Below are 24121 nucleotides of genomic sequence, written 5' to 3' on the forward strand. Positions count from 1 at the left end.
ACAGGGTTTCCTCTGGTTCTCCTGGGTGACATGCCTTTGGAACCCCGAGCTGCTGTGAAGTCCAGTCACCCTGAGACCTCCATGTGATGGAATACAAAAAGATGCTTGAGGAACTCCATCTGTTCCACACCCCAGTTGTCTGAGTCCTCTTCCCAAACCAAGTATCAGACACATTAGTAAAGAATTCCAACCACCATTTAAATGCAATGACCCAAGAGATTTTGAGTCAAAAGCAACCAGCTGAGCAGTTTTTGATTTCCTGACCCATAGAAAGCATGCAAAATTATAAAGGTTGTTGGTTTAAGCCGCTAAGTATTGGGTGATTTGTTATGCAGAACACTACCTAATTTACACAGCAAAGTCAACGATGGTGCAGATTTTCTCTTCGTATGAAATTTGGAAATTGTCTTTTGACTTTAAGGAAATTATAAAAATCTCACCAGCCTTTTAACTTTCATGGTCTTTTGTAGTCACAGCGCATTGAAATAAAAATAAATGAATAATCACCAAGTTATATATTCTCAATTTCAAAACCTAATTATTAAATAATTATAAGCAAGCTTCAAGTCATTAGTTCCAGGGGGAAAACATCCACATTTTCTTTAATATTTTGCATAAGAGTGCTAAAGCTTAGGAAGAAAAAAATTGTGTAATTAAAATTAAATCGCTCCCCTTTAGAAGCAAATCAAATTTGTCTCCCTTAGGAACAGCAAATCAAATTATGAGTCTGTCAGATCAATTCACTATGCAAGTAGGATGACAGCCTTCTGAGGATTGATTTTCTTTTATCTCTAAGCATTTAAAAAATATATATTTATCTAGAGAATTTCTCATATATCCAAACTCACTCAAACTCAGTCTATTTTTAGACTCCTTTTAAATGGCAAAGGTGAAACTAAATTACAGATCCTAGAGGAAATCACAACTAGAAAAAGAATAAAATTTTAAACTGTTGCGTGTACTTGCTCCAGCAGGTCTCACCCTCTTTTATCCCACAGTGCATGATAAATGGAATTCACAAGAGTGGTGTCTCCTCCTGGGCCATGACTGACCCTTGGAAGCACAATTCCTGCAGTTCTTTTTCTCTCACTCAAGAAGCCTGAAGGAATGCAAATGAGTAAGACTGACATTATAAAGATAATCTTGGGTCATTCAGTTCAGTTCAGTTCAGTCGCTCAGTCTTGTCCGACTCTTTGTGACCCCATGAACTGCAGCATGCCAGGCCTCCCTGTCCATCACCAACTCCTGGAGTTTACCCAAACTCATGTCCATTAAGTCGGTGATGCCATCCAGCCATCTCATTCTCTGTTGTCCTCTTCTCCTCCTGTCCCCAATCCCTCCCAGCATCAGAGTCTTTTCCAATGAGTCAACTCTTCACATGAGGTGGCCAAAGTATTGGAGTTTCAGCTTCAGCATCAGTCCTTCCAATGAACACCCAGGACTGATCTCCTTTAGAATGGACTTGTTGGATCTCCTTGCAGTCCAAGGGAATCTCAAGAGTCTTCTCCAACACCACAGTTCAAAAGCATCAATTCTTTGGCGCTCAGCTTTCTTCACAGTCCAATTCTCACATCCATACATGACCACTGGAAAAACCATAGTCTTGACTAGATGGACCTTTGTTGGCAAAGTAATATCTCTGCTTTTTAATATGCTATCTAGGTTGGTCATAACTTTCCTTCCAAGGAGTAAGCATCTTTTATTTTCATGGCTGCAATCACCGTCTGCAGTGAATTACAGTCACATTGGGCCATCACTTTATTTAAAATAATTATTCCCAAGCAATGGTGAAAGGTAGGGTGTCTTGAGGGTGATTTAAAGTCCCCTCCACATTACTTGACCACTCACTCTACTAAACCCAAGTGAAAATGCTTCAGTGTCTGTTTTTACTAAGTATCAGCACTTTAACTGGGCTTCCCAGATGGTGCTAGTGGTAAAGAACCCACCTGCCAATGCATGAGACATAAGAGATGCAAGTTCATCCCTGCATCAGGAAGATCCCCTGGAGGAAGGCATGCAAGTTCATCCCTGCATCAGGAAGATCCCCTGGAGGAAGGCATGACAACCCACTCCAGTATACCTGCTTGGAGAATCCCATGGACAGAGGAGCCTGGCAGGCTACAGTTTATGGTCTCACAAACAGCTGGACATGACTGAAGTGACTTAGCATGCAGTACTTTAACTATGAACATCACACTTAAAAACAAACCATGGTATACTGCTACTTTAAACAAGAGTTTGAATTTGCATTAAAGAAGCCATTACTTCAGTTATTCTGCTAATGATCTCTGATGAAGCAGTCATACTTCATCCCCTAGTCTCTGATTCCTCAAGCAGGATGTAAGCGTCCCAGAAGATGGCTCAAGATGATGAACTGGAGTGCAGGAAGAAAGATTAGATAATCAGTTTAAATTGATTGTTTAAATTTGACAAGTGGGAGAAATTAAGCTTCATAAATATTTAATATATAGACTGACAGTGTGGCTCCCACTATGTCAGATAGCCATGTGTTGCCTATGGAGGGACTATATGTCTTTGTGAGGTCTGCTTGTGTGTGTGTGTGTGAGACAAAACAACAATTAAAAGCAGCCACAACTGAGACGAGGGAAGGACCATGAGGAGGATCATGGCACTATGAGGTACAGACGCCAGTGCCTTCTAAGGACCAGGATGGTGATGCAGAGGAAGCTACCTGCTGGGGTGAGAGTTGGGGACTGCCATGAACTGAGAAGTGCCCGCATTGTCTCATGCCAGCAGAGCTACCTAGACATAGGAATATGGACTGGGAGCTATAAACCTCCAAGTTTTCAGACAAGCCAGAAGCATGCTTTTTAATACGCAATCTTCCAATTTTAGAATTTGATACACTTAAAAAAAATTGTTGAAGCCCTTGATTCAGCTTGAGGGCTTCCGGTTTGTGATCTCAAGTTGACAGAAAGCCAATGGTTTTGAATATCTGTATCCCCTCCCTAGGAGTCTTAACTCTGACTTCACTTGCTGGTGGCTTTGGGCAAGTTACTTAACTTGTCTGAACTTCAGGTTCCTTACCTTCCATAACACTAATATTTATTTTCCAACCAACAAACATCTAATGGAACTTGTTATACTAAAGGCATGTGTTAACTTAGCGGGGCAGGGATGGGGGTCATGGGATGACAGTGGTGAGAAAGGAAGAAGAATGGAAGGAAGTTTACAGCATACATGAGACAAAGAAGGGAGTAGACTCCTGTCTGTGGGGAGAGACAGACAGACAGATATACATACAAAAGCAAACACTAATTCCATAAAGATCAATTGAGCACTAAGAAGAATTGGTTAGAAAAAAGGTAGCATGTTCATAATAGTAGCAAAATTAGGAACAAAGCTAACAAAAAAATGTATAAGACTTTTCTATGGAAAACTACAAAACTTTACTTTTTGAAGAACGTAAAACAAGACTTGAATGAATGGAGTGATAAGGCAGTGTTCATAGATGAGAAAACAGTTCTCCAAACATTAGTCTCTATATAATATAATCTATGTTGAAATTCAAATAAAAATCTCTACAGTTTTTAACGAGGCTGACCAGTTGATTCTAAAATCCATAAAGAAGAATAAATGGATAAGTGTAGCCAACTTAGAACAGAAGAGGGATCTGTCCTTCAAGCATGAGGGTATAATTTATAGTTCCTATAACTGAACCGAGGTCTCCTATGCTGCAGGCAGATTCTTTACCATATGAGCCACAGGGGAAGCTCCAACTGAAATCATGATATCGATGTAGCAATACCTTAACAGACAAAACAAATGAGGAGAGAAGCCGTGTAGCAGACCCAAGTCTATACAGAAAGAAATCATTTCAGTAAGAAAAAGATGCACTAGTCAACACATGATTTTTGGAATACTGGATACATTTTTCATTTTCATTTAAAACATAAAATTTTATCTCTACTCACGCTATGTGCAACAATTAATGCAGATATAATAAATACTTGGACCTTCTAAACAAAACTAAAAATAGCTAGAAAAATATAGAATATTTTTGAGACTATAGGGAAATGCTTTCTTAAGATCTAAATGCAAAAGCCATAAGGAAAATAATAACAAATTTACCATATTAAAATGTAAAACTTCCACAGGACAAAAGATAGGACATGATTATGTATATTTTTAAATTATGATTCAGAAAAAGTGGAGGAAAATATGATCAAGATATATAACAAAGAATTAGTGTCATGAAATTCCAAATCACTAGTTAAAAGCTCAAGTAATCCAAAGGACCAAGGTCAGTCATATTTAGACAGTTCTAAAAAGAGGAGATGCATATGGCCAATAAATACAGTTTTTCAGATTTTCCAGTTCACTAGTGGTTGGGAGAATACAAATTAAAACAGCAATATAGAAACATTTCTAATGTATCAACTAACCTAAAATAAAATTTGAAACTAAGTATTGGTGAGATCAATGAAATAGGAAAGAAGTAATCATAAATTTATATAATCAAATTTTATTAATATATTAACAAAAATTAAAATATAGATTTAAAGCCACACACACACACACACACACACAAACTTCCCTCTGCCCTAGAAAGCCCATTTTTTGGGCTTTTTGAGATATGTAAAGGAAAATGTTTGTAAGAATGTTGATCAGTGCTATTGGTAACAGTAGTAATTATATAAGCAACCCAAAATTCCGCTACTAAAATATGATATATTTATAGAATATAACATCATGAAACAGTTATAAGACTGAGCTTGATCTATATGTACCAAAACAGATCTCAAAACCAGAATGCATGAGGAAAAACAGCAAGTTATAGGATGATAGAAATGGCACTGGGGAAATTGCAGGAGCAGGTCACCGCAAGAACAGAAAGCCGTCCAGAGTGGTGTGGAAAGTGCATGTACATACACGAAATTGGAGAATTAGCTGGGGCCAGAGAGTTGAATATATTGTTAATTATTGTCATAAAAAAATAGATTTAGTGTGAATGGTCCACCTTCATTTTCAATAAGAGCACCACAGAATTCTTGGTTTCAGCTTTACTGTGTGTTAATGAATCCTCAGTATAGAAATCAAGCTTTTTTTCTCCCCACTCCTAGCTCATGGAATATGAAATTCTATAACCTTTAAAAACCACCTTGCTTTGGTGCTGACTGTGGACTCTGAACTATCTATTGAAATCTTGGCTATGCAGTGAGTTTGGTTGGTGATGAAAAGATCTGAGATTTCCCATTCCTGCCTATCTTGATTCCTTTCCCCTCTCCAGTCTGTTACCTCTTTACAACAATCAGGGCAAAGGTGAGCAGAATTGTCTCAAATCAGAAGGAACTACCATAAAATGCAAGAAGAACCTGGGCTACACTATGGCGACAAGGAGAGACTCCATTTCCTGCTTCAAATGGCAGGTCTGAGAGCTGGGAGAGGGCAATGTGCACTGAGGAGGAAGAGCAGGAAGCAAAGATGGGGCAATATATGCCGTTTGTGATGGAAAGTGCTGGTTGTCTCTCAAACCTGTTTTCCCTGCTTCCATAATAACAGCTCTGAAGCCAGGCCCATGACTGACCATGTGACTCCATGTCCCAACCTTCCTTACAGTTAGGATGTAGCCATGTGATCTAAGTTCTCATCAATGGGCTGTGAGAAGTGGTGGTGTGCTGCCTTGGGGTCTGGGACATAAGCAGTTGAATACGGACCTTCTCCACTCTATTCTGTCTTTCAATCATCTGGAAGTAACCAGGACAGCGATCTAGTGACCTAGCTTTCACCACACAGTTGTCAACCGTGTCCCAGTGTAGTAGTTAAAAAAGCATGTTCTCAAGACCCATGGGGATTGCTGAGGCCCCTTTAGGGGAGAATACAGGTCAAAACTATTCTCATACTAATGCTGAGAAACTGTGTGCCTTTTAACTTTCATTCTCCAACAAATGTACAGGAGTTTCCCAGTGGCTACAGGAAGTGTGTTATCATAGCAGTGGGACTGCAAAAGCAGACATAAGAACCCAGCTCTCTTTTATCAAGCTACAATTTTAAGAGATTTTAAAAAATGGAAAGCAATGCTTCTCATATCACTATTTTTTTTTTAGTTTTGGAAAATATGATTATTTTTCACAAAAATGTGTTATCTCTGTTAACCTGCGAGGATTTATTGTTATTTTTAAATGACTTAGTATTTAAAGATTTCAGTTTTAATTTCTCATATGCTAAATATCAACAGATATAGTCCATGTAAATGAAAGCTTTTTGAATTCATTAATAATTTTTAAAAGTGTTAAAGGGTCTTAACCAACCCAACCCAAACCAAAACAAACAAACAAAAAAACTAGAACCACTGCTTTAGGGGCTGGAGGAGTAATAACTTGGAAAAAACCTGCATCTGTGAATGAATGTGAAGAATAAAGCTGTGAATGAATGATGACCCTCTTTCATGGAAAGGCTGTCACATACAAGAGAAATATGGTTCTATTATGCCATTGTGTCTTTTAATTATAGCAAATATGGAAATAGTAACATGAGTAGGACACTACTATATCAAAAACTAAAACATATAGGATTGGTTTTCTTGGTCAGTAAAGGCGCAGATATTTTAGACTGGAAGTTGATGACCCTTGTGATGCCACTGCAAAATAATTGGAGTCACTACTGAGATAACTTCGAAGGCAGACCACGTTCTTATGGAGCCCACAGCTAGAGAAGAAAATGCTAAAAAGAGCTAGAATGTTAGTGTGTGTTCACTGCTTTCGGTTGTGTTTCACAACATATAAATAGAAATAGATAAGCCTAAGAAAGTACTGACTGTACAGAGCTTCTCCATCTTTGGCTGCAAAGAATATAATCAATCTGATTTTGGTATTGACCATCTGGTTATATCCATGTGTAGAACTGTCTCTTGTGTTGTTGTAAGAGGGTATTTGCTATGACCAGTCAGCAAAAACAAGACCAGGAGCTGGCTGTGGCTCAAATCATGAGCTCCTTATTGCAAAATTCAGACTTAAATTGAAGAAAGTAGGGAAAACCACTAGACCATTCAAAGTGAACGTGAAGTCACTCAGTATGTCTGACTCTTTGCGACCCCGTGGACTATAGCCCACCAGGCTCCTCCGTCCATGGGATTCTCCAGGCAAGAATACTGCAGTGGGTTGCCATTTCCTTCTCCAAGACCATTCAGGTATGACCTAAATCAAATGCCTTATGATTATACAGTGGAAGTGACAAATAGATTCAAGGGATGAGATCTGATAGATAGAGTGCCTGAAGAACTATGGATGGAGGTTTATAACATTGTACAGGAGGCGGTGATCAAAATCGTCCCCAAGAAGAATGCAAAAAGGCAAAATGGTTGTAAAGGCCTTACAAATAGCTAAGAAAAGAAGAGACGTGAAAGGTAAAGGAGAAAATGAAAGAGATATCCATCTGAATTCAGAGTTCCAAAGAATAGCAAAGAGAGATAAGAAAGCCTTCCCAAGTGAACAGTGTAAAGAAATAGAGGAAACCAATAGAATGGGAAAGAAAATTTGAGATACCAAGGGGACATTTCATGCAAAGATGGGCACAGTAAAGGGCAGAAATGATACGGACCTAACAGAAGCAGAAGATATTAAGAAGAGGTGGCAAGAATACACAGAAGAACTACAAAAAAGATCTTAATGACCCAGATAATCATGATGGTTTGATCACCCACCTATAGCCAGACATCCTGGAATGTGAAGTCAAGTGGGCCTTAGGAAGCATCACTACGAACAAAGCTAGTGGAGGTGATGGAATGCCAGTTGAGCTATTTCAAATCCTAAAAGATGATGCCGTGAAAGTGCTGAGCTCAATATGCCAGCAAATTTGGAAAACTCAGCAGTGGCTACAGGACTAGAAAAGGTCAGTTTTCATTCCAATCCCAAAGAAAGGCAATGCCAAAGAATGTTAAAACTATTGCACCATAGAACTCATTTCACATGCTAGCTAAATAATGCTGAAAATTCTTCAAGTTAGGCTTCAACAGTACTTAAATTGAGAACTTCCAGAAGTTCAAGCTGGATTTAAAAAGGCAGAGGAACCAGAGATGAAATAGACAACATCCGTTGGATCAGAGAAAAAGCAAGAGAATTCCAGAAAAACATCAACTTCTGCTTCGTTGACTACATTAAAGCCTTTGACTGTGTGGGTCACGACAAACTGTGGAAAATTCTTCAAGAGACTGAAATATCAGACCGCTTTATCTGCCTCCTGAGAAATCTATATGCAGGTCAAGAAGCAACACTTAGAACTGGACGTGGAACATCAGACTGGTTCCAAATTGGGAAAGGAGTATGTTTGGCTGGATACTGTCACCTGGCTTATTTAACTTATATGTAGAATACATCATATGAAATGTTGGGCTGGATAAACCATAAGCTGGAATCAAGATTGCAGGGAGAAATATCAATAACCTCAGATATGCAGATAATACCACCCTATGGCAGAAAGTGAAGAACTAAAGAGCCTCTTGATGAAAGTGAAAGAGGAGAGTTTAAAAGCTGGTTTAAAACTCGCCATTCAAAAAACGAAGATCATGGCAACTGGTCCCATTTTTACATGGCAAATAGATGGGGAAACAGTGAGAAACTTTATTTTCTTGGGTTCCAGAATCACTGCATATGGTGACTGCAGCCATGAAATTAAAAGACACTCCTTGGAAGAAAAGCTGTGAGGAAGCATATTAAAAGGCAGAGATAATACTTTGCCAACAAAGGTCTGTCTAGTCAAAGCTATGGTTTTTCCAGTAGTCATGTATGGATGTGAGAGTTGGACCATAAAAAAACTGAGTGCCAAAGAACTGATGCTTTTGAACCATGGTATTGGAGAAGGCAACAGAGAGTTGTCTGAGATTCCCTTGGACAACAAGGAGATCAAACCAGTCAATCATAAAGGAAATCAATCTGAATATTCATTGGAAAGACTGATGCTGAAGCTCCAGTACTTTGACCACCTAACGCAAAGAATTCACTGATTGGAAAAGAGTCTGATGCTGGGAAATATTGAAGGCAGTAGAAGAAGGGGATGATAGAAGATGAGATGGTTGGATGGCATCACCGACTCGATGGACATGAGTTTGAGCAAGCTCCAGGAGTTGGTGATGGACAGGGAAGCCTGGCGTGTTGCAGTCCATGGGGTCACAAAGAGTTGGACATGACTGAGTGACTGAACTGACTGAAGAAAGTACTGACCTTGCAATTACAACACGTCTAAATTCTCAGCAATGTCATGTGAACAGAAGTGATGGATATCGCTTCCCAAATCTGGCTCTTCAGACCTTCACATTCCCTTTTCCTTACATGCCAGCTGGAACCCATATATGATGGCAACCCTGCTTTGACCATACAAATGATGACATGTCCTAGGAGGTGGCAGAATAACAACTTGGAGCAAACCTAAATGATCCCAAGGAGAAAAGCTATTCTGCCAATCTGGACTGTTTTCATTGACATTATTCTCTATAAGAAAAAAAAAATACAGTTCTTTGATCACTTAAGTGTTAGGTCTTTTTGTTACAATGGTCTTACCATCACTAGTATATATAGGTGATGTCAGAAATCCATCTCTTCTTATGCTCTGGACTTGTGAGGAAGTCTTGGGGGAAACTACTTGCATGTGTGTTTATTCATGCTCACATGTGCAGTAAAATAAAAAAAAAGCTAGTTAAAAATAAACTTTGAGGAGTATGATAAAATGAAAATATATATATGGTGTTTGTCTCTGACTCCCAGCCCAGAGTTTCTAAAACACTTGGAATTTCCTGAGTAACAGCAGTGTCTTTTGTTGTTCATAATTAGCACCTTCTGACTACACTTGAGACTAGGCTAATGAGGTGACTCAGGGCAGGGCCCTAGATAGCATTAAGATGGTGGCTGGTTGGCAGAAAGACCTAACATGAGACAAGAAGGTGGAACTTTCAGCCCCACTCCCCAGTCTCTAGGAACAGGAAGGGATTTGAGACCGGCTTATAAAAACTCTCCAGCAATGACGTTTAGGGAACACACGCATGTGCCGGAAGGGTCGTGCACCCACAGCAAGGTCTCCACCGCCAACCCCATGCATCGCCTTATGCATCGGCTCTTCCTGAGTTGTATTCTTTGTAATAAACTGGTCAATGTAAGTAAAGCATTCTCCTTATTTCTGTGAGTCCATCCAGTGAATTACCAAACTCGAAGAGGATGTCGTAGAAATCTCCAAATTTACAGCTGGGTGGACAGAATATAGGTGCCCCTCAGACTTTTGAATGATGTCTGAAGTAGGGGGCAGTCCCGTGGGACTGAGCCTTAACCTGTAGGGTCTGCGTTGACTCTGGGTATTTAGTGTCAGGGTTGAATTCAATTCTTGGACATCTAGTTGGTGTCAGAGGATTGGAGAATTGGTGTGGAAACTCGCCACACATTTGGTGTCAGAAATGGTACCAGAAAAAAAACACCCCAGGAGATTAAGCCTACATAGAGTGTGGAGTGATAAGGGCTGACTCTAACATTTGCTCAACCTAAATGCTGCAGTTTTGCTTCCGTCTCTCTGAATTCCTGCAGGTCGGCAACAGCAGCAGCAACCTCAGGCACCACTGGACTGCAAGCAAGGGGCAAGAACCTGGGACAGTGCCAACCTAAGAAAGTGTTACATTGGACTTTTCTAGCCTCAGAAGTGTGGTTGAGAACAGTAAATGCACTGCTTATTCTACAGATATCAGACCATCTTATGGAACTTGGCAACACGTGCCCCAAACTGATACTTTGACCTTTCACCCACTGTTGTGAATGGTCACCACTCATGCCCAGGCTATAGAAGACGTAGCAGCTGGAAAGTCACGCATTTCTGCCCCTTCCCCACCACCTGCCCTGCTGCAAGCAACACTAGGAAGAATTTCAGGATTCTGCCACATCACTTTAGGTTTCTGTGCCTGAACTGGGCCCAAGCTGGAGATAGTAGACATATGTCAAACTGAATGAGAAGCTGAAGTTTTGATTTATATTGGGCTGAGCTTTTTTTTTTTTATTAAAAATTTTTTCTGGCTTTATTGAGATATAATTGTAGACAGGGTTTTTTAATACCTGAAAATGAAACTATCTGTTAGTATTTTAAAGTGAGCAGGAAAACTATAGGATCTGCCTGTTTAGGATCCTGTATAGGATCCAGGGAAGAAGTGAGAGACACATAGCATATTTGGAAGGCAATAGACAAAGCAAATCATGTAGTTTTCTGCTTGTACTTGCCAAGTGCATTTTATTCAACGTGTAATGTGGACCAGGTTTGGGTGTGAACTCCTGCCTACTTGGCTATCATGCTTCCACCATAACCATGAATCAATGGAATGGCTGATGAGGTCCCTGTTTTCAACAGCAGTATCATTTGGTAGCAATAGCAACAGCAAAAATTTGATTTTTTCTTTAAGTTTTTCTCTCTTCAAAGCCAGAGCAATTAGAACTAAACCCTTAAGCTCACTAAGCATCAGAGATTCTGGAGGGAGAACTATGATCAGGAAAGAAAAATATTCCAGCACAATACACATCCCCAAAACAGTTAATGGGAGTATTCAAAGGTGGGCTTCCAAGGGAGCTCAGTGGTAAAGATTCCACCTGCCAATGCAGGAGACGCAGGAGACACAGGTTGGGAAGATGCCCTGGAGAAAGGAATGGCAACCCACTCCAGTATTCTTGCCTGAGAAATCCCATGGACAGAGGGGCACGGTGGGCTACAGTCCATGGAGTCACAAAGAGTCAGACTGAGTGACCGAGCAGACACACACACACACACACACACACACGTATTCAATATTCAGAAGATTGCTTTCACGAAGCAATCTTCTGCCCTTGAAACTAACTCCAGACTTCTTTTATATGAGACATAAATTGACAACTTATTTCACTCAGTCCTCTTTGATATAATATCTGTCATATATTAAAAGCTTCTCTAAATAAGCAAAAGATAAACAACTTTGTAGAAAAATAGGCAAAGGAAAGCAGGTATTCACACAAGGAAGAAATACAAATGGTCAATAAGTATCTGAAAATATACTTAACCTTAGTAATAACTAAAGAAATATAAATATAAAAATAAAATACTGTTTTTACTTATCAGGGTGGCAAAATTTTTAAATATAAATTATATCTGGTTGGAAAGGGTTTGGGGAAATATACTGTTATTCAACATCAATGGGACTATAACTTGGAAAAGTCTTTTTGGAGGACAGTTGGGAAATAGCTATGAAAATTAAAACTGCATTTGTATATGAGCATGGACACATATCAATGCCTGGGTGTGTAAAAGTGCAATGTATAGAAAATGGCTTGGAAGGATACATAATAAGCTTAATGCTATTTCTATTTCTCAGGAGAGACAGACAGTGGAATGGAAGAAGAGTATTAATGGAAATTCACTTTTTACACCAAGACTTAAAATTTGCTGTGTGTGAGTGTTAGTCAGTTGTGTCTGACTCTTTGATTGTAGCCCATCAGGAACTACTGTCCATGGAATTCTCTAGGCAAAAATACTGGACTGAGTAGTCATTCCCTTCTCCAGGGGGTCTTCTTGACCCAGGGATCAAACCCAGGTCTCCTGCATTGCATTCTTTACCATCTAAGCCACGAAGGAAGCCCTAATATTTGTTATCTTTGTAATTAAAATTTTTGAATGAAAAATTAGTCACACTAGCTTTTCAAAATTAAATAGTTAAATATATAAGGAAACAAAATATTTTAATTGATTTATTTCCCTTTAAAATAGGTTGTTGAGTATTGAGCAGGCATAGTCTGCTCAAATTTAAGTAAGTTTCGGAAAACTGAACCATAAACCATACCTTGTTATAGGTAGGGTGATATTTTACATCCTTGGGCAGTACTGATCATGGCTTGCTTTTTTAAAAAATATATTAATTAACTTATTTGGCCACACCAGGTCTTAGTTGCAGCACATGGGATCCTTGATCTTGGTTGCCGCATGCAGGATCTATTTAGTTACAGCATGTGGGATCCAGTTCTCTGACCAGAGATCGAAACCAGTCCGCCTGCATTGGGAATGTGGAGTCTTAGCCACTGGACCACCAGAGAAATCCCTGAACAAGGCTTGTTTTAAAAAATTAAAGATTAAAAATACAATCTTATGGAAAGTATTTTGAAATAAGGCTAGAGAGATTTTCATGTTTAAATAAAAAATCATGAATTCTATTATTAGTTATCTTTTCTTTTTGGCAGAGCCTGTCTTCAGTTTTTAAGCACTTGTGCCAAAGAAATGACCTTTTGCCAACCCAAATTTATGTACTTGTGCATTTTCAGGCCAAATTCATTCCAAATAACAGCAAGTCTTTCAAGAAATGTATATATTTTTAATATCAAAGATTTAAGCAAAAAAAAAAAAAGTCATTTAAAATATAAGGAGACAGTCTTACTTGGTCCTCAAAAGATAGAGCCTGAGCGACGTCTCTTGGAAATCCATCGATAACAATGCCCACTTCATCAGGCATTTGCATCAATTTTTGTTTTATCTCTGTAATTGTTGTTTCCTTTTTTTTAAGAAAAAAGATGAAAAACCACAGTTAAACTTACACTGACAACAAGTAGAAGAATCTTTGCAGGACAGAAGCAAATTATAACAGTACCTGTGGGGCCAGTTCTCCAGTTGTAATTATTTTGGCAATAAGACTCCATTTCCTATTGCTGCTGGTACTGTGGATCTTCTTCCTTAATAATTCTCCTACTGAAATGTACTGAAATCCATAACGTTCTGCGATTTTCAAACTCTGAGTACCCTTTCCACTTCCTGGACCACCTGTAATTTAAAACAAGCAAAACTGTGACCTTTCGATACAATAAGAAATTCCCTTTTATTCAGCTATTGTCTTCATCTTGAGATGAAGAATCTAGACCAGCAACCAGTGTGGAAACTATTCTACTTGTTTATGACATTCTCAGAGCTACCTCTGAATGCAGAGAAAGCGTGGATTTTGCTAAGGAAAGGGTAGAATTGTCATGATCAACTTATTAAATAAAAGAGACCTTTTTTCCTTCACCAATTTTAGTAAACAACTAATTTTAAAAGTTGAATAATGCAGCTGAAACCGCTTCTATTGTTTTCTGTGTAAGCTCTAATACTTTTATCCTCTGTAATAAAAAAAAAATTCTGTGAGATACAAAAGATAATGATCAAAATGACAGAAATGTATTACACAACAATAGAGTTCAAGTGCAGTTCTGTGAAATGTAAAAATTAGTTTTAACCAAAAGCCCAGCAATATTGACATGGCTTCTTTAAATTTTCTTTGAACTGTCCAAGCATCTCTTTGCCTTGTCGCCTTTAAATTCAAAAGAAATTTGATGCAATAAATATGAAGAGTGAATGGAAGAGATCTTTAAGGTAGAACAATTTCATAGAACTCATGATAATTTTGATTTTGTGACACATTAGCATGAAATAATCAATATTTTGCAACAGAGATCAATACCAATAATCGGGAACTGCCATTTATTTTTTTAAAACATAAGCACCTAAATAATTATAAAATATATGTCTCAAATTTTATTTCCAAATATTATATTATCTTAGTTGATTTATATTTTTAGACAACCTAGATTAATTGGAATCTAAAGTCTGGGTAAATTTCAAAATAATGCACATAACAATCATCCCACTCTGATGTGTTATTTGTTGGCAATTATACAAATAAAATATTTTCAAATACTTAATCATAAATTATTGAGTGTAGACAGAATATTTTTAAAATATGCAATGAACTATTTTTGGTAATATTCACTGAAATATGATTACAATTTGTTAAACCATATTGAAAATAAAAATTCAATAGAAAAGTGAGTTGATGGTCTCTTTACTAATTCCATTTACCAATTTTTTGGGGGGGTAGAAATCATTCTACATATCATTATTTAGTACATTAAAAAAATTCTTGTTGCAAATAATATAAGAAAAAATAAAAAATAAAAAAAGGTGTTTGTTTCACTTTGTTTTGGATTTTGTAGGAGAGTTCTGAGTGAGTCAACTTGGTTGGCCAGGGCTTATTTTCTTTAAAAAATGTTTAATACCCAGAAGTCTAAGATCAGCTAGTATACTGAGATCCTTTTTGGAATTGAGATCCTCATAAAACTGGCTTTTGTCTTTTCATTGCCTCATTAAACTTAGAAATTTATTGACATTTTTGACGTTCTCTTGCTAAGAAGCTCTAAATACAATCCTATTAGACTTACCATTAAACTACCATTAATACTATATTAAATTCATTACTACCAAATGAAAAGCAAGTTTTGGTCTCAAATATTAATAGCTGCTTTTGGCCTATTAAATCATGGGCAAACCATGGACTGGCTTGAAGAAAAATGAATACATGACCAACGCTGTCAACAAAGTCAAGCTAATTTGATCCCTGAAGAATGAAAGTTATCTTTCATAAACTACACTTTCACACTTTTCTTAATCTTCTAATCTCATAAGTCATCAAATTAAGACACCACAAATTTCACTGAATTAAAAAAAATTCAAACATGCTAAGAAAGTTACAGCATCTTCAAGAAAAAATAGCTTTTTGTCAACTAATGGAGGCAACAGTAGACAACAAAAAATATGATTAGCATAATTGACAGAGAATAGCATTAATATATTGGATGAATTTGATTACTGAAGCATCATAACAAATTAATCTTATTTTCTTCTCCCTGAAACCAGAGTAAGTTTAATTTGCTATATTTATTTAATTCTACTACTTATAAATATTAGGATCCATCTTATTCTTAGATTTACAATTATGCTAACATAAGAGAGATTCATTAACATCTGTGCCAAGAAGGCTAGCTTTAAAAATTTTTTTTTGTATTGCCAGAAGGGAAATTTTGCTTATTTAGATGTGGGTATCTGTCCCCCACTCTTTGTCAGGATGGAACTAATAAAAATTTGTAAGGTTAAGGTACAATTATTTTATAATTCCTCAAAAGTCATAAAATTGTCCCAATTTTCTCAGACAACCTAAGGTTCAATTCTTTTCTTCTCCTATCTCAGTCCTCTAAGAGTTATTTCCACTCACTGGTTCTGTTTCATTCTTATAACACATAAAATGTTACAACACATTGTGTAAGTCCAAAACCAAAATCACACCCTTGGGAAACTAGTTGATTTTATTTAGTAAAAAAGAACTGTGAAGTGGATGGGATTTGAGCATTTGTATCTTCTCCACAGATCTTAGTTTACAGAAATATTTTAATCATTTTCATATAAAACTCACAGTGTACAAAAAATTCATATACATGTGCTATTTTTACAACAGCAACTTGTATTACACCCTTTTCATGAACAATCAAGCTTTCATTTATTTATCTTGATAATAATCGCCAATACTGTACTGACAACAACAAGAAAAACAAAACGGAAAGAATATCACATTATAAAATGATGAAATAATTTCCAACAATTCTTTACCTCTGGCTTTATTTTTTAATAAAGCATTTCCTTGTCTTCTAGGTAAGAACTCCAAAATTTTAAGCACATACACAAAAATTCCAGTTTCAAGAATAGATAGAGGTTTATGGCATAATAGTTAGTGGCTGCCATAAACCATGAGAATATTTTGACATTTTAGAAAATTGATTTCTGTGCTCTCATTCTACAATTATTATAACAATCCAGGGCTAAATATATTTGCAACTTTATTTTCATTACACTTATAGATGTACAAATGTCCCTCCTGCTAGTCTGGTAACTTGAATTCTTTTTCTTACGTTTATTGGCATGTTTTTTCCCAGTTGCCATCATCATTACGTCTTCTGGGAACAGTATTTCTTTGCCTGGGGGCTGTATACATGTGGCCTTTGGCTAATAATTACTGGCTAGAATAGCTTTGAATATTGCACACTAGATTTTTGCTTTTGGTCATCTTTGCAAAAGCTGAGTCAAATTGGAAAGTGAGATGATTACAATGATTACAAATGTTTCATGTTCACAGGTCTCTCATAATTCTACAGCTTTTGAGGAAGCTAGAATTGCAAGCGTGGTCAAAAATGCATGTTGTAAAATTACTTATGATATTTTCAATATCTATTCCTTGTGAAATGGCATCAGACTGATATTTTCATATTCAACATAAATTCACAGTGGTAATTTAAAAAATTAACTATTATCCTTGTTATATTCATTAATACTCAGATGATAATTGCTGTGTAAAACATTGTTCTATTAGATTTGCTTGTCTAATAATATCAAACTTAGATTTTATTGTAGGTGCCAGTATGTCATAAGGAAGACTCATTTATATGAATCTTTACCTACATATTATTATTATTTATTTTTTGCTTAAAAGTTAATGGTCAGTAAAAATTCAGTTTGTTGAGTTAAAGGGAAAAAAACAATATCATGTTTAGAACACTTCTAATGGATGCAGTTACCTACGTTAAAAATTAAGCAGATAACAACCACAAGACAATAAATCTTGAAGAGGTCACTTATTTTCAATGACCAAGGATTTCTACAACATTGTAATGAGATTCTATAAAAGTGCAATAGGCATTAAATATAACAATATATTTTATTGAAAATGATGCTAAAAATATGTCCATCTACTGTTTTTGTTTCCCTGGGATTCTCCAGTCAAGAACACTGGAGTGGGTTGCCATTTCCTTCTCCAATGCATGAAAGTGAAAAGTGAAAGTGAAGTCGCTCAGTCGTGTTCGACTCTTAGCGGCCTCATGGACTGCAGCCTACCAGGCTCCTCCATCCATGGGATTTTCCAGGCAAGATTACTGGAGTAGGGTGCCATCGCCTTCTCCGATTATCCAACTAAGTATTTGCAAATATGGTGCATAGTTGACATAATTTTTGAAACATAAACATATGAACAAAGAGCAATAGAATGAGAATTTTGCTTTCTGCCTCATACCTATGACAAGAATGATTTTTGGTCGAGGTCTAGTAGGATCAAAGACCTCATACTCCTCAATCAGCTCTGCAGTCTCAGAAAGGTCCGTGTCACTTTCTATGGAGAATTGATGGATTGGAGGGAGCCGATCATACCGCCGATAAGGAAAGTTTGAATTTTCAGGCATTACTGCAAAAGAGTAAGATAACTTTGAAACGGAAAAAAAAAGCACAATAAAACATTTTATGCACTTAACCAATTACTTGAAGAAATTTTAAAATTAAATGATTGTGATTGTTTTCAACTGAGAGTAGATTCCTGTCCCCTTACGTGGTCAGCAAACTTTTCCTTAAAGGGTCAGATAGTCTCCACTTGGGGCTTTGAGGGACATAGAGTTTCATATTACAATTATTAACAGTTAGGAAAACAGTCTTAGATAATAAGTAAACAAATGGATGTGCTTGTGTTCCAATTAAATTTTGTTTATAAAAAACAAGCAGTAAGCCAGACTTGGCCCTGGGTTCATAGGCTGCCAACTTTGGCCCTAGAGGAACCTTAAGTTCGCCTAGTCTTGCTTGGTAGTTCATGTATATCCTGTTCTCCTAAAATGGTGCTCCCTAAAGCAGTGTACTGCATACCTTCACGACTTTCACAACCATATGCAGCTGCCCATGGAGGTAATGCTAACATATAGTAAGTTTCATTTATCCATAAATATAGATATGCAGTCACTATGATTCAGGTAATATGATGTCATTCCGTGGAACAGCTTGGTGGCATAATGCACAAAAACTTAAGGTATTGTTACAAGGCAGAGAGCAGCAAACGTTTTCTACATTTGGAACATCTTTCATTGTCAATTCACTTTACTTTCCCAATATTTATTATCTTTAATCTCCTTGATTTAAAAATGTGACTATGAAGATTTAAATTTACATCTACAATAGCGACAAATATTTGCTCTTTATTGTTAGACATGTTAGTGTGTTGAGGATGGTTCAGTAGAAGAATAAAATAAGACGTAATCCTGTCCTCACAGAGCTTACAATATACAGCTTATATGCTTGTATTTGGTAGTAGTATGTATACCAGGTTTGTTAAGTGCTAAAATGAATATCTTAATGGTAAACATTATAGGAGTTCAATGAATGAGTAGATCCATCTGGGCTGGAGTGGTATAAAAGAACTTGCAAAGGAGGCAGGACTTGAACCTCGAAAGACTAGAACAGGTGATGAAATGTAGAAAGGATTTCTCAGTTGGGAGAAATAAAATACAAAACTCAAGAGTCGGAAATACAAATGACATATTCAAATAGACCAGAGGACAGAGCTGGCAAGCCCAAGTCAGGCAGATGGCCTCAACCAGCTATTGATATTTGATTCATAGATCCTTCCTTCTTCATCATGGTCTGGTATTCAAGGAGACAAAGAGAAGCTGTAACTACCCCAAAGGCAACAGCACAAAGGAGACGGAAAGTCACCTGGCCTTCCATGAGAAATCTGGTTAAGGGTATTACTGAATTTTAGCATGGCATAATGCTCACATCTCCCCAGGGGATACTGATAAGGCAGAACTTTTCATTTTCTGTTCATATAATAAATGAGGTCATTGACTACTAACTCATGGGACTCACTTTGTTTACAAGAAGAGAGTGAGATTGTCTACAGATGGCAGTGGGTATTCTTTAGAAAATTCTGCGAAGGACTATGTTAGTAAAGGCACTAACAATATTATCTGTTCTGCCTTGAAATTGAATTGCTTCATCCAACACAAGGCACCACTTTAAGCATTATCCTTGACTATTTTCTTCCCTCACTCTTCACATCTGTTCCCATAGACTTACCTCTAAAACATATCTGAAACGCACAGTTTTTTTTTCTGTGTCTCCATTACCACAACTCTTCCCCAAACTACCATCATTTACCCAGACTACTGCAATAGACCTCTACTGGTTGCTTGCTTTCACACTTGGCCCAAAGTCCATTGCTTGAAATATTCTTTCCTTACTGAGCCCATGGCTAACTGCTTCTTGTCACTCACATTTCGGTTTAAATGTTACCTCTTATAAGAGGACTTTACTGACATTTTAATCTGGGGCAGCCACTCGGTTAGTTTCAAGGACATCACCCCTTATAATAATGCTCTGCACAGCACATACCACTTCACCATCTGAGAGGCCTCTAATTCATTCGTTGTTTGTCCTCTCCCATTAGAAAAAGTTCCATGATAGCAGCGACTTAGCACACACATGGAGAAAAGCCAGAAGATGGGTAGGTAGTGTGTGGTCACAATGTGGAGGACTTTAATCACCAGGGTAAGGGTTTCAGTTTCAATCTGGTAGAAACCCAGTGGAGGCTTTTTTGGGCATAGAGAAATGACATAATGAAATATGTTTTCCAGGAAAATAAATCTGGTGGTGGTTAGAATGGATTTGAGTAGGGAAAAACTAGGAGCAGAAAGAGTACAGCTAGAAGGCTGTTAAAGTGATTCACACAAGAGAAGTGAGGGCTTAGGTAAGAGGGGAAATAGGGATATGGAAATGAGTGGCTGGATATGAAGGACATGATTTGGATTAGGATATGGGCTTCCCAGATGGCGCTAGTGGTAAAGAACCTGTCTGCCAATGCAGGAGACATGAGTTCAGTCCCTGGGTCAGGAAGATCTCCTGGAGGAGATCTTCTGCCATACCCTCCTGGAGGAGGGTATGGCAGTTCACTCTAATATTCTTGCCTGGAGAATCCCATGGACAGAGGAGCTGATGGGCTACAGTCCAAAGGGTCGCACAGGTTGGACATGACTGAAGTGACTTAGCGTGCACGCACACATGAGAGATCATGAAGGTGACTGTTCAAAAACAACTGCCAGGTGAAAAGCCTAAAAGATAGGGAACGCACTGCATTTCATACTGTATCTTCCTGTCCTCTCTTGAATGTTCCAGAAATATTGGGCTTCTCTCCTTCCTGTCTTTATCCTGGCCTCTCCCATGTCAGGTATTTCTGTTCTCTATTCCTTAGTACACTCTCAATCTCCTCCATCCTTTTCTATCTGACACCTACTCAGCTTTCTGTCTCTTATATTAGCATATCAGTTCTAGGAAGCCTACCTTGAATCTAGCTGAGGATGGATCCATCTGCCTTGTTAATATCAGCATATGGTATTTCCTACAGCATTCACTGTGCTTCTAATTACATATTTAATGCCTGGCTTCATCCCACACTGTAAGTTCCGTGGGGGCATGTGCCATGTTTGTTCTTTCTTGGAGGCTACACAACCTCAGTCTTAAAAGCGTGTCTGACACATAGCAGTACTCAATACATGGTTATTTTATAGCTCAACTGACTCATTGACTGACTCCATGGAAATAAGAAAAGGAGGGTCGTTTTGACGCAAATATGATTTGTTTAGTTTCTGACATGTTCAGTAAAGATGACAATGAGATATTCCAAAAGAAAAGTTCTATAGACATTTGGAGCTATGGGACTAAAACTCTTAATTTATGAGTAATCATTTGTTCAGTTGTACATACACTGCAAAAAAATGGATGCTCATCTCACATTTATAGTACAACATTTTAAAGAACCGTCAGCTAATAATTTATCCTTGTTTTATATTTTTACTTAGAAAAGTAAGTTGCTTAAAAATTATTTAAATGTTTTATTTCACAGAATAATTTTTCATGATAATTATATATTAGCATAGCTCTGTTAATATTTCAGCAAAAATGCACAAGTCACTTTTTATTTCTAGAAATAATAACAACACTTTAAGTTACAGGGAAGTTAGCAATACTGTTGATTTTAAACAATGTATTCTATAAATCACAGTTAAAAACCTACAAAGCACAAACTTGTATAGCATTTCATAAAATAAAATTTTATTATTACAGGGTTCATCAGTTTAGAAACTATTTTCTGCATTTTAGGCTATGTTCCAGATATCAGACAGTGTGATACAACATTCTAGTTGTGAAAGCTTTTATTTGATGATTAAGTAAAATATTTCTAAGTGGGAATTCTGGTAAAGTGTCAGTAGGTATGGAGAGTCTAAAATTAACAAGCAATTTCCATTTTTAATGAAAGTTAAACCTACATTTTCCATTCCTATTGTAGCTCATTCTGCTAATCGAGAGCTCCAAAATGGTCATCAGTGGGTCCAGTTCAGCCCCATAGATGTGCTTTGTTCATCTTGACGTTTTCCCAATATTTGTGCTTGACTGCCTTTAGACAATGACTGTTCCCTCTAGTCTTGTTCGCCAGTTTCACCATAGTCCCCACCATTGTCTATTACATACTTGGCCTGCCTGGCTTATATATATATAATGAAGACAATTAATAGTATAAAATAGAAGCATTCAGATTTCATTTTGTTACAAAATAGTAGTTTATACAACCAGTCTGAGAGCAGCTTTTCGATAGGTGAATGTCACATCCTCTTAGATTTACATTTGAAAGCATAAACATATCTTAGACTAAATCCAGTAATACTTAAGGTTTGTAGTGCTTAAAGGTTTAAAAAGAAGTTCCCCATATTTGTCACTTGATTTAACAAGGGCAGAGGGCATGTATTTAACATTGAGCCAGATACAAATATATTATGACATTCTGGGAAGGAAATTAGCCCTTTAGGGAAGGTGTATGAACCCTTCAAGCTCACAGAAATATCATTGTGTTCCCTTAAGCAGTAATTTCCAAAGTGGTCTGCCACCGTGATAACTGCCTACAGGTGCTCTTTTGAACATGGAAGCCTAATGACCTAGAGGAGCTCCTGCATGGACAGAGAAGTCTTCTCTCTGGAGATATTTCTGAGAAAATAGCATTTCTGCTTTTTCTCCTTGCTTGTGTTTCTTAAAAATTAATACACTATGACTCCTCCCTATGTTCAAATAAAACTTAAGGGTGTCAAGGTAAGGTGTTGCTGTTGTTTAGTCATTAAGTTGTGTCTGACTCTTTGCAACCCTATGGACTGTAGCCCACCAGGCTCTCCTGTCCATGGAATTTTCCAGGCAAGAATACTGGAGTGGGTTGCCATTTCCTTCTCCAGGGGATCTTTTCAACTCAGGGATTGAATCCGTGTCTCCTGCATTGGCAGGTGGGTTCTTTACCACTAAGCCACCAGGGAAGCCCCAATGGTAAGATAAAACAAACTAAAATGTATTTCCTCTTGTATTTATTGTAAATAGAATTGTCTCTGTTTCAAATTCTGTCTGCATAATTAAAACTTTTCTAGGTACAATTTTTAAGAATGGTTTAAATTTTGAAAATAGAATGATTTTGGCCACTGGAAAAGAATTAATTGGCTTCTTCTGATTGGAACTGATTCCACTTTGCAAATACTATTGTATTTCTCAATTTCATCTGGAGCCTAAAAGGCTGCTTGGCTGATGTTGAACTAATTTTGATAAACACAAATTTTGGAAAGCTAGAATACCAAGAATCTCCTCTAGTGAACTCCAGTTCTTAGTACCAAATTATTCCTAAAATTGTTAAACAAGTTTATGCATCCCATTTCTTTCATAGCACCCAAATGCCTAATCTCATGCTTTGCATTCAGCAGCTGCTAAATAAATCCTTCTTGAGTTAACTAGTATAAACTTTATATGCATTTATGCAGATACATTAAAATGAATTTGGAAACACAGCAACAAGTTAAATCTCTTCTTAGCTAATAAAAATGTTATAGTTATTAATAACTATCAATTTTTTCTGTCATCTACTCATTTATTTGGAAAAGTCTTATTGCAATTTTAAGAAAAATTCAGTTTGCTAATGTAATTCATTTTACAAAATAATGAAGTCAGTAAAAAATTTCATTAAGCTTTTAGTGAAGTACTGGACAACAGTATGTAATTGTGTTTGTCTTATCATAGAGGAGATTAGAATTAGTAGCAGAGAGAAATTAGTCATGTTTCAGGACCAAATATCCTTTCAGGCATTTGAAAACCTATTAAATTAAATCACTGCCTACAGTTTATATGTTATGTTTTAAAGAATATTGCTATAAATATAAACTGTTATTCTACATATACATTACCATTTCTTAGGAAGGATCTCCGTGACTGTCCTCCATTGAGTGGAGGTAAAGTCTTCTTCTCCTGGCTTACAAATGTATCCCATTTCACCTTGTCACATCCCCCTAATTCCTTTACTTTCTGTAAACAACTTTCCAAGTACTCTACTGGGTCTTCAGGCTTTGAACACATCAGTCCATTCAAAAGGCTCTGAAATATAACAACAAAATACGTCCACATAAAATATGTTTTTAAACCACCTTTGTCAAAA

At 37.1% G+C, this 24121-nt stretch overlaps 1 protein-coding gene across 3 annotated transcripts in view; it reads right to left on the bottom strand.

Moving 5' to 3' along the window:
- The window catches only part of AK5 (adenylate kinase 5), a 259132-nt gene that overhangs the window by 229398 nt on the left and 5613 nt on the right, over positions 1-24121 (bottom strand). Inside the window, 4 exon segments of one of the 3 annotated variants that reach the window (NM_001083757.1) lie at positions 13379-13492; positions 13589-13758; positions 17864-18031; positions 23874-24060. In NM_001083757.1, the coding sequence (NP_001077226.1) occupies positions 13379-13492; positions 13589-13758; positions 17864-18031; positions 23874-24060 (639 nt within the window). 3 annotated transcript variants of the gene reach the window in all.

This window comes from Bos taurus, chromosome 3 (assembly GCF_002263795.3).
Source record: "Bos taurus isolate L1 Dominette 01449 registration number 42190680 breed Hereford chromosome 3, ARS-UCD2.0, whole genome shotgun sequence".
Lineage (NCBI taxonomy): Eukaryota > Metazoa > Chordata > Mammalia > Artiodactyla > Bovidae > Bos > Bos taurus.